The sequence below is a fragment of the Chenopodium quinoa genome, unplaced genomic scaffold, assembly GCF_001683475.1.
Source record: "Chenopodium quinoa cultivar QQ74 unplaced genomic scaffold, ASM168347v1, whole genome shotgun sequence".
Lineage (NCBI taxonomy): Eukaryota > Viridiplantae > Streptophyta > Magnoliopsida > Caryophyllales > Amaranthaceae > Chenopodium > Chenopodium quinoa.
Genome location: NW_018742890.1, coordinates 351224 through 370440, shown reverse-complemented (window position 1 = coordinate 370440; position 19217 = coordinate 351224). Strand labels below are relative to the sequence as shown.

At 34.4% G+C, this 19217-nt stretch overlaps 1 protein-coding gene across 1 annotated transcript; it reads right to left on the bottom strand.

Annotated features, from left to right (window-relative positions):
• Nucleotides 1-28: 28 nt before the first annotated feature.
• LOC110726898 (ubiquitin carboxyl-terminal hydrolase 18-like) lies at nucleotides 29-11695 on the bottom strand. The gene is made up of 11 exons (XM_021906420.1): nucleotides 10749-11695; nucleotides 9097-9244; nucleotides 8897-8985; nucleotides 8470-8555; nucleotides 8231-8393; nucleotides 7751-7874; nucleotides 7179-7336; nucleotides 4299-4383; nucleotides 3977-4189; nucleotides 3556-3617; nucleotides 29-1450 (listed from the first exon to the last, which is right to left on the bottom strand). Exons 1-11 carry the CDS (start codon nucleotides 11066-11068, stop codon nucleotides 577-579), a joined length of 2322 nt encoding a protein of 773 aa, XP_021762112.1. The 5' UTR covers nucleotides 11069-11695; the 3' UTR covers nucleotides 29-576.
• Between the last annotated feature and the right edge of the window lie 7522 nt (nucleotides 11696-19217).

The following is a 19217-nucleotide window of genomic DNA, read 5'->3' as shown; positions in this document are numbered from 1 at the left end:
ATTTTATATCAACATAATTAAAAGCCTGTGATTGCCTAATCAAAAAGAAATTCATAGCATATCCAAGTGCTCGATGTACTTGTCCAAATGCCAAGTAACCAACACATTCAAGAAATTTGAAGGTTAGCATCCAAGATTCCTTCTAATACTGAAATCCAGGACTTTGCCCTAAATCAGTTCCTAAACGAGGATTATCAGCTAAATAATGATCCCTAAAACTCGGGTGGGGGGGGGGAATCAATGGGGAAAAAAAAAAAAAAAAGTTCTATCTGAACTATTTCTTGCTTCAACTCTTATACTAAATCTAATTGTATGATAATCTTAGAAATCGAACAGTTTGTTAATTAACCACGCAATGGAGGTTCCTCCGCTGTTGCTGCTTGGATTTGTCCTCTGCAACAGGAAAAAAATAGATAATTACAGGCCTAACTTGCTCCAAGTAAAACTTTCCAAACTGCCTTCCAGCAACAGTCATACATCCTATAACAGAGGTATGCAGAAGTTCCAATCTACTGATGGCTTCCCAATGACCTAGCCATGCACGCAAAAAGGCTTTTCTTTATCTAGTAGCAGGACCTAACAAGAATTAACAGGACTTTCATCAATTATAATGTCGTGGATGTCACCATTAGAACAGTTATCAGGCTCATTAAGCTCCACACTGTCCAAATCCATGTCATCTGGAGATACCTCACTTTCTTCCTTGTCAAGAAGGCCAAGATAACCCATCTCACTATTCTTCCTCTCGTCAACTCTCTGGTAAGGATATCCTGCAACAGATCCATTACTGAAGCAGTTCATCTCACAAGGGACAGTTGGGTCAGAGGTGACAGGAACAAAATTTTCAGAAATGCCAGCTACATGGGAATTGATTTCATCCTTAAACCTTAGCTCTTCAGGTTTTCCAGTGGAACCCGAGAAATCAGCTGGAAAACGAACAGCTTCTTCATCAGACACTGAGATAGCAGCTACAGCTAAAGCTGCTAAACCCTCACGTGAGGCAGCACTCAATACATTCCCACCCATAGCAGATGATCCAGGGGTATCTGAAACTTCACCAGGTAATTCTGCACTTGAACACGACGGAGAGCTGGAAACCGTTTGGGCAGCAACAGCTGTGAGTGTATTCAAAGAACAACTTCCATTCTCCGACACTTCAACTGAAACTGGTAGACCTGACACAGAATTGACAGTCTGAAAGTCCTCCAAGTCGTTGTCAATCAGTTTCAATTGTTCTGCTGGAGTATGAGTGTGGTCCAACTGCCTGTCCACATCAGAATCTAGATGATTGGCCGAACTGCAATTGGAATTGGACGCTTCCAAAGAATTTAACGAATCAGCCTGTCGGGTTGAGCTACTATGCTCTGCCTCAGTGGACAACTTCCTCCCATCCTGCTGCTGATTTATTGCAGGTTCAGATGTCTTTAGACTTTTTGGTCGAGCAGAAATCCTGTCCCACGAGGAGCAATTTCAGAAATACAGTTTCCATGCACTAAGCTGATAATAAACAGAAAACTATGCAAGCCAATTTCAGAAGCACACAGGTACAAGATACTCAAAAATCTTTAACAAATGGATTAATCAGACGGCAGGCAGCACAAAACAAGACATTACTACCTAGTACCTACTTTCAAATTAGATGCCAAACAAAATTCACATGGTATTATAAGATAGGACAGCTCAAGCAATATGTGCCTCATCTGATTACTGGTAAGATAGAAAGTTTACATTGTATCAATTTTTTAATAATTATGAAAGAAAATAATAAGATAGAACATACTTTGTATTACATTAGCAAGTGAGCACTTCAAAGATGTCATGTTCCCATTAGCCCAGTCAGTAAGTGACCATAAGCTAGAAAGGGGATGAATTTAGGTGTCAAAGAATACTAACAAACTAAGGCTTCACTTAGTAGTTAATACAATCACTTCTCAACACCACCACGACCAACTCGCCATGAACAAAAGTGTTCTACTTTGCCAACTAACATCAGTATTAGTAGCTACACTGACTCTCCATCAACGATACATATTTGCGCATTTGGGTTCAGCCAAGGGCCTTCTAGCACAATTACCACTATATTTAATAGGTACCTAACTTCCTTCACAAGCATTTGTGTCCACATATCTCTCTATATACGCAAGTACAGGATATTGACAGCCAATTTTTAACAAAGACCAGGCTCCAAAATCGTGTAGTCTATATTAGAAAAAAAAAAAAAAAAAAAAAAAAAAAAAAAAAAAAGTAAACACATGTACCATTACATAAACTATGGACATATGACAATCAAACAAATCATTTTTCATATAATTCCATAACCTGAACATTATACCGTAAAAAAATGGCATGGTAATAATCTAGAATACGTTGAAGTAAAGAAGTACAATAACAATTATGTTTATTAGTCACCCACACAAACACGTCTATCTAGAAATAACTATGAGAAAGTGAGGAAACAGATAAAATAAATATTGACTATTTCTTGATAAAAATTACAAGGATTCTTTTCACATTTGGCAAAATTTCCAAGCCTTGGTGGGACAGGAGTTAAATCTTGTTCTCTTCAATTTATTTCATCTTGTAATATTCTTATCAGAATCAAATCAGACCAACTATATTCAGATCAAATCGAATAATAACTTTAAACATGCATTTACTTATTACTAAATATCTTTAATTATGAATTACTAAAAAAAAAATTATAGAAATTACATATTTGGAATGTACACATTGAGATGAATCGCCAATTTACCACTATAATGTTTTTCTTATACATTAGTGCAGAAATACAGTCGAAGCTTAGTTAGACCAGTACATTGGACCAAACCAATCAAGGAATTCAGACCATATACACCAGGCCTTAATAGATCACACCTAAACCCTTACAAGCTCTTACTTCTTCATCACATATAGTCAATTTCGTGTCATTTCCAGAAATCTTTGCATACCCCCAAGGGTGAATCTTATAAGTAAAAGCAAGACTAAAATAGAAACATAGTGCAAGAGATGGAGGGGCATTGGCAGTAGAGTCAGTTCCTGAAAAAATAAGGTGTCCATTGGCCAATTTTGGCTACTATACAACCACAAGCATGACAAGCATATGGTTCACTGATTTTAGTTTTAAATGCAGGGTGGTTGACAAGCTGGATTACATCATGTCAGCCATCAGTGCAAGCTAGGTCAGCTAGGTAGTAGAAGCAAATCAAATAGGGATGACAGATGAAATGTAAGGATGGAATAAGTCAACCTATCATACTTTCCCCTTTCACGGCCAATTGTATGTTTATTTAGTAGCTTAGATTCATTTGCTAAAAATACAATTTCAGGCCTAGAGTAAAGGCCCAAGCGGCCTTAAATAATATCAAGCAGCACTGATAGGCTACTGAAATTGTTATACTGGACTGGACGGTACTAATTTCTTACTGTAGAATTCTGGAGATCAAAGAATTCTAGCATTTTAAATCCAGGGACATCAACCTTCCTCCCCAATTGTATACTTGAGAGAAATAGTATGATTGACATCCTCAAACAAATGCTTGGAGGAGAAATGTATACCTTCTGTATAAAAGCATATAAGCTCCCTGTGAAAGAACTTCATCTAATTCAACCCTCGCCACCTGGAAATTAAGGATCATTAAGCGTTTTTTTAAGAGAAATCAGATAAAAGAACAATCTATACATAGACTCATCACGGATGCATTTGGTCACACAAAATGCACAAACATCACAAGGTAAAGTCAAAACATAGAAACACAAATGAGCAAACATAAAGAAAGAAAAGATTCTCAATCTTGCATTAGTAGATATGTTCCAAAAAACATGGATATCCTTCTCAAAAACAAAGATTAAAAAAATTCCTCTGAAAACATCATATTTTGTTACTGATTGGGACTCAACAGGGGTAAAATGGTTCAGGGAAAAGCTTCATAAATTACACAAAGCTAATCAATAAGTATAGTTGGATGTACAGTGTTACCTTGCAGTCATCAATTCTGTACCAGTCTCCCTGGAAACCTTTTGTGTAACAGATATAGTGGCCAAAAAAAGATGCATTTAACATGTCCACGTGGACCACAACTGCATACAGCTTGTATTTATCTGTGCCATCTCTCCCCTCACTCATATATGGGCTAAGATCCAGACTTTCAGGAAAAATAATTTTCTTATTAATTTTACCAAATCTCCCACTCTGCAACAGAAACAATAAGCTATATGATCCAATATTTGAAGATAGCCAGGATAACAGTCAGAAAGATAAAAGATATTCAAATCTACCAGCAATAAATATAAAATTTTACCTGGAATCTTTTTAAAGCAATTGTAAGTACGTTTGGAGCTTGGTGAATAGTTAAACGCTTCCATGCCCTGACATAATCATTACATCTGCAAACAGAACAAAAAAATAATTTTTTACAGATGTCAATAAGGATCCCATGGTCTATTTCTAAAGGAGGCCAAGATATTCACAATCGTAGCCATTTCAAACTTCAAAAAAAGCAATTTCACAAACTAATGAGGTACTATTTATTTAGCTACAGAAGTGGTAAATCAGCTATTCAAAAAACATGCACCCAAGTAAAGCAACTCAGTGTTCCACATCTCTAACAAGCCATCAAGATATAAAAAGGGATACTTCTGTCAACAAAATAAAGTTCAATTTGACCAGCTGTAATCTTCAAGGTAAATCTCCAACCGCTCACATTAATACCTATCATTAGAAAGTATAGATTACTTCTATAATGGTACTTTTTAAAATAAACCAACAATAGTAAATCACCATATACATTAAAATAATAAATTTAACAAATTGATGTAAGGCCATGTTCACTTCACCTTATTTGATAATATCTACTTAAAATAATTTCAGTTCATAAAAATAAGTTAGGTTCAGTCAAAATAAGCTAAGTTGAGTACAATAAATAACTTCAAAGAACAAATATAAAAGACAATTGTTAAGAATAACAAGTTTAATAAAAATAATTTAAGTTAAGCAAAAATAATTTAATTTCAATAAAGATAATTTCAGGTTCAGCTAATATAAATTCAATTCAGCAAAACAAGGTGAAGAGAACAAGGCCTAAGAATTCATAAAATTAAATCTTTAATCAAAATAAGGAGTATAGTTTGTAACTTGTCAAGTAGACATACATTTTCTTATGATGGAGACTCATGATTGAACATTATAAATAACTTTCTTGTAGGCATTTCAAAAACTCAAGGGACAAGGGTTCTGCGAATCTCAATATCAAATGCTACAGATCGACCAAACTTGAGACAAGTTGCAAGGTCATTTTCCAACACTCAAATTTTCCATAATCTATAATCATGTGCGCATATCAAAGAAGGACAAGTTGGGACTCGCAATTCAAATCTTAGAATCTTACTATTTTATGATTAACGTATGACCATACAATTCGATTTATGATTCTATTCGATTTACAAATTTTTCTTAACTAGTGAAAACCTTACAAATTCAAAACATGCCTACAATTTTACTGATAAACATATATCGTCACTCATAGGTTGCTTAGTGGGTACACAACTATTTTCTATCAAATTATGTTTATACCTTATAATATAAACACATTCAATGAAATTTGAGTACGTCTTGAACATCTATGTTCGTAGAATCTTACGACGATTCTAAAAGTCCCTTTCAATTAAAAGTAGAATTTCGATTTTAATAACTATGGGACCAAGTTAAATCATGATTTGCAGTTGCAAACTTGCAATCATAATAATGGTCATGCATTATAGAACCATACTACATTGCACTAATTGCAGTGCTGCATCAAGGATCACAGTTGACATGGCATACTTTTTCATCAGCTTGTATTAACATTTTATTAAAGCCTCCTATTGGTTTATACTCGCTAATGTGATAAAATCCTTCACGATTCAGTAAATCTTGGTTGCGAAGCTCAAAAACTAAAGGTACTTCAAGTAATTGTATATCTACCGATATTTAATGCTGTGGTTAGAAAGATGATAGAATCAGATCAACATCATCCTGGCCCAATCAAAAGACTACCCCAGTTTAAAATGTCTTTCTTCATGGTCCATTCCAATTTTTTTAAATAGGCACGAAGCCTTAAATGACTAAATCTAACTAGCTTCATCTAACAAATCTAATTAGTTTCTGATTCTTTAGAATAAGGTTGACAATCTGTTAGAATAATGTCAAGTGCCAACATGGCCCAACAAGACAACAAACAGACAAATGTCAACATTCTGGAATGCAAGGGTAGTGGTTCCAACAACATACGGTGAAGGTCTGAAGTATGCCAATTTTAAATTAGATTTTTTTTTTCAAAAATATTTCATACTGGCAGTTGATGGGCCATCTGTACAAATTTGTCAATTCTCAGAGACTTAAGCCTTGGAATGCAGATCAGAAAGCAAAATATATCCCACTAAAGTAATTGCACAGGAGAGGCCAATCTGATTATCAGACCATAACTGTGGAACATATGTTCAAGTGTATTCAGAACCAGGAAACCAGAAAATAACATGCTATCAAAATAATTCTATTCCAAAAACCAAATCAACATCTGATCTATGTATGAAGTAAAAAATTTACCACAATCATTAAAATAAGACTATATGACCAACGAAACCAAAGTAAAACCCAATCTAATGGGTTTTATCATATTGGTTACTACATAGAACAGTTAAATATAGTCAGCTTATCAAATTAAATCAAGATTATTCCAGAGGCTAGGAACATTTATGAGAGATCAAGGTAATTTTGTAAATAAAAATCGAAAATAAATAAGACTTCAAAGACAGTACATTTGAGAAGCAGCGTCGCATAAACAATGGAGGAATCACATACTAAACTATGCAATACATCTCAAATATAGAAATAGAAAAGAAAAAGAAAAAGAAAATTTTCAAGGCTCTTCACTTTAATTATTACTCTAATAAGAAAAAAAAATCAAGGCTTTTAGTAATTACGTTACGGAGATACACCACCTACAAATAATTTTATTTACAAAAAAATTTAAAAAAAATAAAAAAAAAAAGAATGTGATCCTGATGCATAAGTCAATTATGGACAGCTAAATTTCAAAAGTTCTTACAATCAGTTGTGATACATAAGGCATCTACATGTTACGGAATTCTATCTGACAAAGTGACAAATGCAAAGAAACCATAGACAAGAAGAAAACTCATACCCATCACATTTATACAAGTTTTCTCCATGAAGCCACTCTTTTGCAGTAAATTGATCAAGACACTCCTGCAAAGATGTAGCATCTCCTTGAATTTCAACCGTCAGATCCATCATATTCTCATACTGATTAGACACTTGATTGCATGTGGTACATATAACCTGTAAAATAAGATAGACATGTTGAAAAAAGAAAGATATACAACAGTAAGTCATATACCTCATGAATGTACACACCACAAGGATTTTAGTGCGAAGTATTTATTGAAAAGGACATTCAAAATGAAAAGATGTCAGAAAGTTCAGTGAAATGAGATCCCTCAAGTCTAGATTCACATTGTCAGTTTGGAAAGGGACATGTCACAATCAAACCAACATATCATTAAAACATACTCGTAATATGCTAGTGCAGATCTTGCTCAGCTTTTGAAGCATACACTGATCATCTAGGTCCATAAAAGCGACAAAGTCTATAACACAAAATTAGGAAAAAGAAATCTAATTTGATTCTATATAAAATAACTAATTTGGCATATAATCAGTAGACAAAAGATAAAAATTGCAAGTCACACTAACCTGGGATCGAAGCTGACCACCGAATATATGTTGTATAAGGGTAGTCTCTTGGGATTTGGGATCAATGACTTTCTCTCCACCATGTTCATCAAGGCAGACAGATTGCATTGTATCAATGGCAAACCTACCAATCCACATAAAAATCATCAATTACCTATAGGCAATATGTATGTGCCAGAGAATACATGCACATGATGTCAATACAAATAGATATAGGTCAAGGTTCATACAATCTCAGGGCCAAAATGCACTAGGACTCCACTCAACAGCAGATCATTAGCCATTAGAAAAGATACAGCAGAATGCACTAAAAGACTCCAAAATTGAAACAACAGCAAAAACTAAGAGATTCTAAACCAACCAAATCTGACCCCTTAAATACTCAGTTAAAATATCTGACAAAACAGATTTAGCTTTGTCCAGGAAACAAATAAGGTTTGGAAGCACCACGAGTATATAGTACATAATTAACAAGTTTACCTCATGAACTCATGAGCATCCTCTTGTTTTCCATGACCAAGATTACCTCCAATGCTAGGTAATCGCGATAGGATATTAATTGGTGAAAAAGGTTGCTGACTCCTACTAGCTTTTGTCATGTGCATTTCAAGTTCACACAGGAAGCACCACTCATTCCTCCTACCTAAAGAAACAAATATATAAGTATCACTACATCATACATAACAGACACAAAATTAGTTCAAGAGGTCATCACTTACAATTTCTCCTATGGCCTTTTTCAAGCAGATATGCTACAAGTGGTCGGGTGTGCGCAAGGCATTGTAGAACCACATTTGCAAAACAACTGCAAAAACAGACAAAAAAAAATACAAGTCAATAAAAATAAAAATCAGCGTAAAAGGCAGGGAATTTTATGGATAGCAATGCGGTAAAATTATTCAGGAAGAAGTGTTATAAGATAATTGACCTTTAATTAATTAGTTAAAACTTTATTTCTTTTAACTCAAGCATTGTTAGACTCCAGCAGATTTATTTTAGCAAACTGATAGGTAGTGAATAATGTAATAACCACCTAAACATTTAGTCTTAGGGACAGATGGAAGTGAATGGGAGAAATGATTAGTTCAGGAAAAGGGTGTGGGGGTAGGGATGAGCCATACTAAAATCACTACACAGATAACAAACCTGTTTCCACAGTTCAAAAGCCCACAAGGTGGAAAGATGGATTTGTCCCAGTCGTAAAGTTTGACAAATTCATCATATGGAAAGAGAACCTGGAAAAATAGAATTCAAGAAATCGGAATCTAGGAACTGGAGCAACAGATGTAGAGATCACTGAAAGTCGCAACAAGAAAACAACAGTGTAAGAAATATCGCCAACTGACCTTGTCCACAACCTTCTGTATCTTGACAGATCCACTTGAAGGGACCAAAGCAATAGACATATTGCGCTTTCCACCTGTTTGCTGTGGTGACTTTGAACATTTTTTCTTGTGCTCTGATTGCCAGTGTTGTTTTTGGCACGTCGCGGAGCTTGAAAGGAACAAAAGACAAATACAGACTTAAATTCAAGAAAATAAATATCCAAAATTCAAGGGGCAAGGAGCTCCAACACAGTCAACTATTGAGATACAAATTCTAAAATAGAAGTAGGTGAGGAATTATAAACTGCGACGACATTGGTTTTCACCAAAAAGAGAGGGTGGGTCATAGAAAGGTGCAATAATTGACAACAAGATATTAACAACAGATATCAGTGACAACAGAAGAGTTTTGTTAAAGAAGAGTCAACAATAAAGTGAAAATTAAAAAAGAAAGAAACTTTTCTCCTAAACAATCAAAATTCAAACATCCTCAACTACAATATACAATGATTATTTACAGCAGTATCTATCCACAATAATATCCTTGTGCGGCACAGCCATTCACAATTCACACATCATCATAATGTTTTCTCATTGTATGCTCTCTTGCTTGACTAAACTAAGTAGGCATCCACCACAAACATCTATCCAGTTCTTATATAGAGTGTATTAAATATAAAAAGGAAAAACATCACTTCCTATGAATTAAACAGCAAGCAGACCAAGCACCAACTCCACTGCCTCTTCGTTGTTTCATGGAACCACCTAGTAAAAAGTCCAAAGTTGCTGCATCAAAGATCGGTTACATTCACTCCCTGTTAGCAGTTCTATTACACAGCAAGTTTCTTGACACTTCCCTCAAATTTCTCCACAGCCAAACCATTCAAATTTCTTCTAAGTAGATATCAATGCTTACCTAGATCACACCTGATCAGCTTTTTGACATAATGGATGATAAAGAAGTATCAACTGAACAAAGAAAACATCCCTTAGCTCGGAAATCAAAGAGAAACCTAGTAATCTTTCCACTTTCCTGCACTTATTTAAATTATCCCACTTCATCCTAAACAAAGAACCCTTTCCCGTTGTTATTCTCACTTCTTATAGTACCTCAATCAATATAACCGTATCAATTCGATAACCTCGCAATTCATTCTAATCCAGGTCGTGAAAAAGCACATATAACAATTCTTGTTGCTCAACACTTCCCCAGAAATCATATCGAATTGCTCAACACTTCCCCAGAAATCCCCATACCCATCACAATTCTTGTTGATCTTCGACATATTACTGAATAACTAATCTTACATCACAACTGAATAAGGAATTTAATTACTTTAACCATCTTTAATAAAACCATGTAAAAATTAAAATTAAAAAAATTAGCATGTAAATTTATTCATCATTATGTCTTCATTATTAAAAAAATTAATAACAAATACAGCTCAATTATCAAAATTCCAAACAAAAACCCAATAATGATCATTACAACCAAAGTTTCAAAATCCCCCAACCTCCCCAATAATTCAATTTTCCAAAAATTTAATAACAACAATTATAATTACAATTAATATACTTCAACGAACAATGCAACAACATTAAAATGAAATTAAAAATAATCAAATAAAACATAATGTATTTCCAAAATTTAAAGAAATTAATTAAAACCATACCAATATCTAACAATCTTACAACCGGTGCAAAGCTTAGAAGCAGGCTTGCCACAAGAAGCACAAGAATGGACGACGGAAGCAGCCATATCAGGAAACGACGTCGTTGAAGAATTAGAATTAGAATTAGAATTAAAATTAGAATCGACAACAAAATATTTAGATGCTGTAGAACGAAGCAAGCAAAGAAACCCTAATGCAAGAAAGAAGGCAGTGATGAAAAACTGGAGCACCCAATTCCAATTCCAAAACGGGTTCGGGTTTGGGCTCGGATTCGGGTTCGGATCCAAAGACAGTGTCTGGGTGAAAGAGGAGACATGCATCTATTTTTATACCCTTCTTCCTTCTACAAATTCATCGAACTTTCCTTTTTTGATTTTAATTTGGAAAATTAGGGTTTCTAAATTGGGGTAATTTAGCTCAAGCTTTTTTTTTTTGTTCTACTGGGTTCTCTGAGTTTTATTTTCTCTCTCTTCGTCTCTGCTGTTTGTTGACGAGATGAATTTTATTTTATTTTTTAAAAAAAGAGAAAGAAAATAGTTCAAAAAAGAAAAAAAGGAAAATGGTGGGAGTAATAAGAGCCGTCCGATTAGAGTGTTAATGATGTGGGGAAGATGTTCAAAGGCGGTGTGATTAGATACTTTATTAGGAAAGGGAAAAGGGAGAAGGGGGTAAGTTAGGTTATGGTTATGGTTATGGTTATGGTTAATTGGTTATGAATTATGATTAATGAATGGACTTGTTTGTACTTGAAGAATGAGTGACCATTTGTGGGGGTTGAGGAATATTCTTTCTGATTATTCTTTTTCATTTTTGGCCTCCCTCGATTTTTAGATTACTATATGGGAAATGTAGATTTTGGTCGGGTTCATCTCTCTTAAATTTTATTCGGTGGTCTATTGATAGATAATTTTAATGTTTTTGTTATTCCATATACACATAACGAGTATATTTTTAAAATAACAATATGTTAAATGCATCTAGTAAGTACAAACAAAAGGTGTTATTAAAGCCTAATACATATAAAATAGCTTAATGCAATATAAGAATGTAAGTATTAGAAGCTTAAAATAAAATAAACCAATATAAATTTTAAAATTTATATTATTTTTCAACAATTATATAAATAACTTGATAATCATTACCGAGATTGGCACCGATGATTTCAAGTATGGTTCCAAAATTCTCCCTCTGTTTTTTTAAATACAACAGTTTGACCAGCACATTTGTAGAAGCGCAACTTTAACCATTAATATCTTTAATTGGCTATTAGTAAAAATTATAATTAGACATTATGACTAATCTAATGATATATTGTATAATAATATTTATTTATTTTATAGAGGTGAAAAAATTAAGTCAACCATTGTATGTGAATAGTGGGAAAGTCAAAGTGATGCATATAAAAAACGAAGCGAGTATTAGGTATTAGCTGAATGGCTGGATTGATTCCAATTTCGGTGCCAAATTTTAAGAATCAGTCCCAACTAATTTTCGATTAAGTTCCTAAAATATGATGCTCACTCTTTATCACAACATGTTAGGAATGTGAGTTTCTATCAAGTTCCTCAATGAACTCATGATTGTTCTAAAACTTCCTCAATGAACTCATGATTGTTCTAAAACATCCATCAAAACACTTTCTAATAACTTCACTCAAAGCCTTTTCTTTTTTCTTTTACTAAGTAATTATTTCCATCTCTCTAAAACTTACTCAAAGCATCTAATAAACACAATGAACTTAAGTTTTTAAAAATATCAATAGACTATCATCACACTGACTTACCAATGTGAGTTTCCCTGGGCAGGGACAAAAATAATGAGTTTGCTCATTATCATGCTGTATAAATTTACAGTATTTTCATTTGCACGTTCTTCGATTTAAGATAGACCTTTGACAGTCAGTATCTTCAATTGCTTATTAACAAGGTATATAAAATGTTGATATTATAAAATTAAGGGTAATGTTATATGTAGCCCTAAGGGCTATATATAACCATTAAATACACTCTTGAAAATTGTATAAATTAAAATTAGGAAATCATAACAAAAACACGCGTAAATCAGTGTAATTAGTGTTTACATTTTTATGATTTCCTAAATTTATACGATTTTCTGGTGTGTATTTAATGTTTATATGTAGTCTAAGGGTTATGTATAGCATTTCCTAAAATTTAATCATTGAGTCGAATTTAACAATATCACAAATGACCATATTTTATTTTTGTAAATATCAATGAGAATTATTGGTTAAAGTTAAAGGATGAAGATAGCAAAAAGAGATAGAGCAAATCAGAGGATGAGGGCATAGTAATCCTTAGTCTAGTCTTATATGAAAAGGTGTTACGTATATCCCTTCTTCCACTAGTGTTGCAAACTAAAATAGACACTCGTACAAAGATGTTTGAACACCAAAATAAATAAATACAAGTATTAGAATGTAGAATATATAAAAACAAAAAAATCTAAAATTATTATTGTTTTATTTTGGTGAAGCCAAAATAATCTATTGTTATCATAGTACTTCGTATTATAATATATGCTCACTATAAAAAAAATTAAGAAGTATGTTAAAGTGTGTAAGATTAAAAGAAAATCATTCAAACTGTACTAATAAAAGGCAATATTAAGGGCTTTAAGGCATGCAACATATAATGAGCATGTCCTTGCTTGCTAGTCCGTAGACTTATACCTATCCTTGAAGCTAATAAGGAATCCCAATAAGTTGATTCGAGTTCTCATCGCTATCAACTTCTTAACCTAAAAAAAAAGTAATTAATTTTTCCTGACCAATGAGTAGTTCTTAAACTTGAAGTTTTTTATCGCAATCTTAATGCCTAGATCAACGGTATAGATGCCACCACAGGTAAGGGTAGCGAGCGAGGCAGAACGAAGGCCACGAGGTGCCCACATGATAGCTCCAGCAGTGGCAAGTGAGATTGCTTTATCGGTCCAAACAGTCTTCTGACCACGGTATCCATAAAAGAGATAAGACGGAATGTCAAATGCTTAACAAAAACAAGCAAATAATCCCTCAGTGCGTAGGATGTTAACACGCATCGCATTGGTGCCAAACCCTTGAAGAAGTGGCAGAAACTCCCGCCCAAGGTGCCGAACAAGAACCCTGAGCCAACACTTTCAGCAAAGAATTCATAGTCATACTCTTGTATTTCTACCATAAACTCCATGTAGCTTAGAAGTATTCTATCATCATCCATACCTTTTGTTTAGGGTAAAAACAATGGAACCTTCGGCAAGGTCCTTTTCTGTGGGCTGAAGACTGATCTCGGTCCACGTGATGACTGGGCCAAGAATTTCCTACACAACAAACACACATAAACTGGCCTCGGGGGTTGTGTCGAGGAAGGCTTCTTCGATGCCGAAGTCAATACAATGTTTAGAGAGAGAAAGCTATGCAAGAGTATTAATTGCTTGAGGCTTGATGTGAATGAATGTAGAGAGAGAGGATTGAAGACTTTTATACCTTTTCTCAATAGATTAGTGGGCCGTGAATCAAGTGGACTTGCCACATTGACCGGGCCTTGACTGACTTGGCAATTGTTTAGAGAGTTGAACCTTGCTTTGGGCTTGGTAATTAGAACATTTATGGATCGACCCAATTGGAGTAAATTGGGCCCAAACAACTTGCCCCCCAGACCCGATTTTTGGAAGTATGACGGATTGGGTTTTGACTTGCAAAATGGAGGGAAGTAAATGGTTTAATTAGCATTTAAACTTGGAGGTTATTGAGGCAATAATGGTTATTTCTTGAAGTAGTGGGGAAGTTGGATAGTTTAGTGGGCAGTTAATTAGAGGAGAATATGAACAGTTGAACGTTGAAGCTAAGTGGAATTAGTGGGGATTTTAGTGGCACGGACTCCCGAAATTCCCTTTTTTGGAAGGTATTTAAGCCACTCATCCCACATTTCTCTTCATTTCCTTTCGCTAATTCACATTTGCTTCTCGCTAATCCTTGCTACTAACCCGATTTCCTTTTTTCGCTTATACTCAGCAATCCGAAGCTTTAAACCAAAATTTGTTGCTTCGAATTCATAGATCCCTATCGGCAAATTCCGCATCTGACAAAAATAATTTTCTTCAAAGTTTCTTCGGTTTTCTTTGCTTTTTCAAGTACCCCCTTTTTTTGCTTTCTCGCACTTCCACCGCTCAAAGATGGCCGATGACCGGGGAAAGAGGCCCATAGAGGTCGAACAGGATATTGAGGAAGAGGAGGAGGAGACGCCGCAATTGATTCCGCGGTGGAATCGCCCTTTGGCAATGATGCCACCTCTCATTGGCCAGGCTGGGGCTGTTGTTACCCCGAGTGGGGCTGCAATCAGGGCTGTGCTGATCTCTAGCATTCCCCCCCAAGGCTTCGGAGGGTGCTAGCACCTTTGGCCGAGGCGCGGCCATGGCATCTAGGCCATTAACTTCCGAGGAAAGGGAATGGACTGATGTGGATGAAAATGAGGGCATCATGACGGCTGATCCTTATTCATGGTGGGTCGAAAATAATGCCACCTATCGTTTTGCCGAACAAATTGAAATCTTCTACGGCATAATGGAAGAGGATGGGTACTGGTGCCGTATGCCTACCGCCGAGGACAGAATCCATCGCCCCCTGTAATACCCCGTATTTTTGAAAGGTATTTTAGTCTCGTATTTTGACGTATTTTTCTAAATTAATTATTTTCTAAAGAGTATTTTAGTTTTGGAGCCAAAATGATATTTAAATTTTGGCGCCTAAATCATTATTTTACAAAACTAATTAAATTGGATAATCCAATAAATGAAACTATTTTATACTTATGTTATAAATAGTATTTTTGATTTCTCAAAATTTAAATAGCTAAACCGAAATTATATTAATTCGGTAGATTAATTAAAATGTATTTTCGGTTTTCATAGAATAAAAATCTAAATTGTTTTAATATTTTTCTAAATTAATTATTTTCATGAAATATATTAATTTTCGGATTTTATACAATAAAAATCTGATTTAATTAATTATTATATGTCAATATTTTTGGCCACTCATGAATTTTCTAAATGGGTTTAATTTATTTTATTAAAAATAAAAATCCTTTAAAATTCCTTATTTCTATTCTTAAATCTAAAATCTCTTGATCTAATTCTATACTTGCACTCCAAGCTCAAAACCTACTAAATATATTTCATGACCAAATAAAATCTAATATCCTTCCATACATTTAAAACCCTAATTTCTATTCTTTAAAATTTCCATAAATTATACAACCCTAAATTTCTATAAACTCATCACCTAAACACCTATAAATACCCCCTCATAACTCTCATATTCTTCACACCAAAAACTCAATTCCCTTCTTTTCTTTTACTCTTCTTTTCCCTCAAACTTTTCCTATTTTTCTTTTCCTCTTTTCTAAAAGAAAATCTGCCCGTATATTTTTGGAGCCAATTTTCGGGCACTTCTGGTCATTTTTTGGATTTTTCTATTTCACAGAAAATTATTCCTTTCGAAAAATCCTTGAGGTTAGGCTCAAGAATCACCCAATTCGAAGTTATATCAAAGGAGTTATGACCTCTGAAAGTTCTGCCTATCCTTTCCAACGCAAATTCAATTTCCTTTAATCCTATTCCTTTATTTTCTTCATGGTTAGTTTTCTAAAATATAATTACCTATTTCACAATTATAATTTTATATTAAAGTATTATTTTTAAAAGAGTTTTATAGTCCATGCACATTAGATTTGGGTTTATGTCTAAAGATGTTGTGATAATCGTATGGTTATGTTAATTGCAAGGTGTATTCGTGATTGAACTTTGAAAGTGCGAAGTGTTGATTGATATTCGGAATTAAGGTACGTTATGTGGTTTGATACCTTCGAAAGTTGACTATTTAATATAGTTCTTAAATTATGTGCCGTATGAAATTATGTTTTACTATATGAAATTGTGTTTTATGATGGCTTGAAATTAATGATTTTGGTTAATCAAAGAGGCTTTGAATTGCGATTAAAATTATTAAAAGGACTGGATTAGAAATGATTTACAAGTTTATTGATGTCCAAGTATAACGGGTTTTTTTTTAAAAGGTGCTTTTAAGCAATCAATCGATATGGTTATGAATCTCACTTAGGGAATGGATTAGAGAAGGCTATGGACTTTGCATGACCTAGCCTTTCCTCAAGATTGGCCTTTGTTCATAAAGTAAACCACTTGGGGGGTGTGCACACTTAGTGAGGAATTGGTTTTGGAACGTAATCGATTGAGTTTTTAAATTTGTCTTGAAAGAATTGAATTGGAAAAACTCTTACTTGAGTACGGCATTGGAATTCTTATGAATTAAATCTAAATGATTTAAATTATGTTTTACTTATCTTACACATAATCTACTTAGCATAATTTGCTAATACGTGCTTTTGTTTTGGTTTTGCCCTGTTTACCATTTATGGTAAGCAGGTGAATGTTTCAGGTGGAAGTTGATTGATGCATACGGGAGTCCATGGGAATTTCACCTAGCTTAGGAAAAGTTGGAGTCGTTTTTGTGTCACAAATTATGAACAAGTTTTATTTGGAGTTTTATTAATAAGAATAAAGATTTTCCGCTGCAAAAGTATTTTAAAGTATAAGCCTTGCGTTATCACGCGGCGGTAATACGCCCCAGTCTATCTCTACGATATTTATACGTATTTTCTACATATTCCGTAGAGGGAGATTTGGGGGTGTTACACCCCCCACTTAGATATATTGGAGTTTATACTCGGCAGCTGCAGTACGGGCTTCGATTTTCTACCCATTCTGCCTTTGTAATCAAAGTGCTGAATGGGTACAACATTTCGTTGTCTCAGCTGACCCCTGTTAGCATCCGAAGAATAATGACCTATCTTTGGGTCTGCCTTGTTTTACAGGTTTGAGCTGAGTGTGCACTGCTTCCACTGCATACACAAGTTGATGCCGAATAAGCAGTCCAACAAATGGCACGACCCTGATTGGTGGCAAATTGAAGATGAGAGGGGGGTTCCTTTCTACTTATCCAAATGATACTTTAGATAAGGACTGGAGAGGCCAATGGATCTGGGTTCGGGCACCTTCAGACGAGGATCATCCAAATTTCTTCGGTGGCCCCTGATACTTGAGGAAGCCCGATCCTAAGATGTTCAGCATCGGGCCTGATGAGTTCTCCGACACCGATCTGAAACATATAGAGCTCTTCGGCAGGAGCCACGTGCCTGGAGCCACAGACCGAATGGAAAATGTGCCTACCATCTGGGTGCCTTGCTGCCACTATATCTTTCAGGAGAAGATACTAGCCGTTGTCGGCCTCAACCGAAGGTACCAAGGCGGTAAGGGACTCGGCTGGGGCCGAGAAATTTATTATATTCGGTTATTTTCTACTTTCTGATGCTTATTTCCCTCGGCCAAGCTAACCGTTGTCTTTTGGTTTTCCAGAGCTGTACGAAGAGAACTCGGGCGTTGATTACGAAGTGCTCAGGATTAGCCAGGAGAGGAACCTGATCACCAACGCCCCCAAAATCACTGATTCCAAGGATCGGGCCCTAACCTGCCCCATGGGTCAAATTCGTCCAATAAATAAATAAGCTCGGTCATTATACGATCGCTCAATTATGGATCCTTAATGGGACGTGGTCGCGTTGGCTTTTATAATGAATTAAAATTAAGCAAACCTTTTAAAAAAAATAAAAATAAACCTATTAATATATTTCTATATGCAAGCTTTCTTTAGAAATTTGTTTATTTTAAAAAGAAGAGAGTTAAAAAAAAAGGCAATATTAATAGTCAAATAACTCAATTTTCATCCTCTAATCATATCATTACTTCACTAATAAATAAAGCCGATCTTGTAGTCAGGCCACAAGAGAGCGACATTTGTCATTCTAACTTTTCGCCAAGTGTCTCACGTAAGCGATAAATTATTATTAAACTAGTTTAGAACTCGTTCCATGCACGGTCTATTTATGTAGATCGTATGAAATATTATAATAACTAAATTAGTGCTCGTGCGATGCACGGTAGTAATAATCTTTTTCACATAATTAATTATGATATAATATAAAAATGAGGCAACTCATGTGAAATAAACAAATGCAATGCATATAGAAAAATAAAATAATAAGGCAAAATTTATAAAAACTACAATTAAGAAAAAAAAACATATTTTTGATTAGTTGTATTGAAAATATTTTAAAGTAGTATATATACAATATATTTTTGATTAGTTGTATTGAAAATATTTTAAAGTAGTATATATACATTATATTATATTAATGATGCATATTATTCCCAATAAAACTATACAATCTGGTGACTATATGACTAGAGACTTATTTATACATGTCTTTCAATAAACTTGAAAATATTAATCAAACAACGAAGATATTTTAGGTAAATGTGTATGGAAGAATATAATTAAGAACACGGAATAAAAAGAAATACATTTTATGTAAAGATAATATATAAGATTTGGAATAA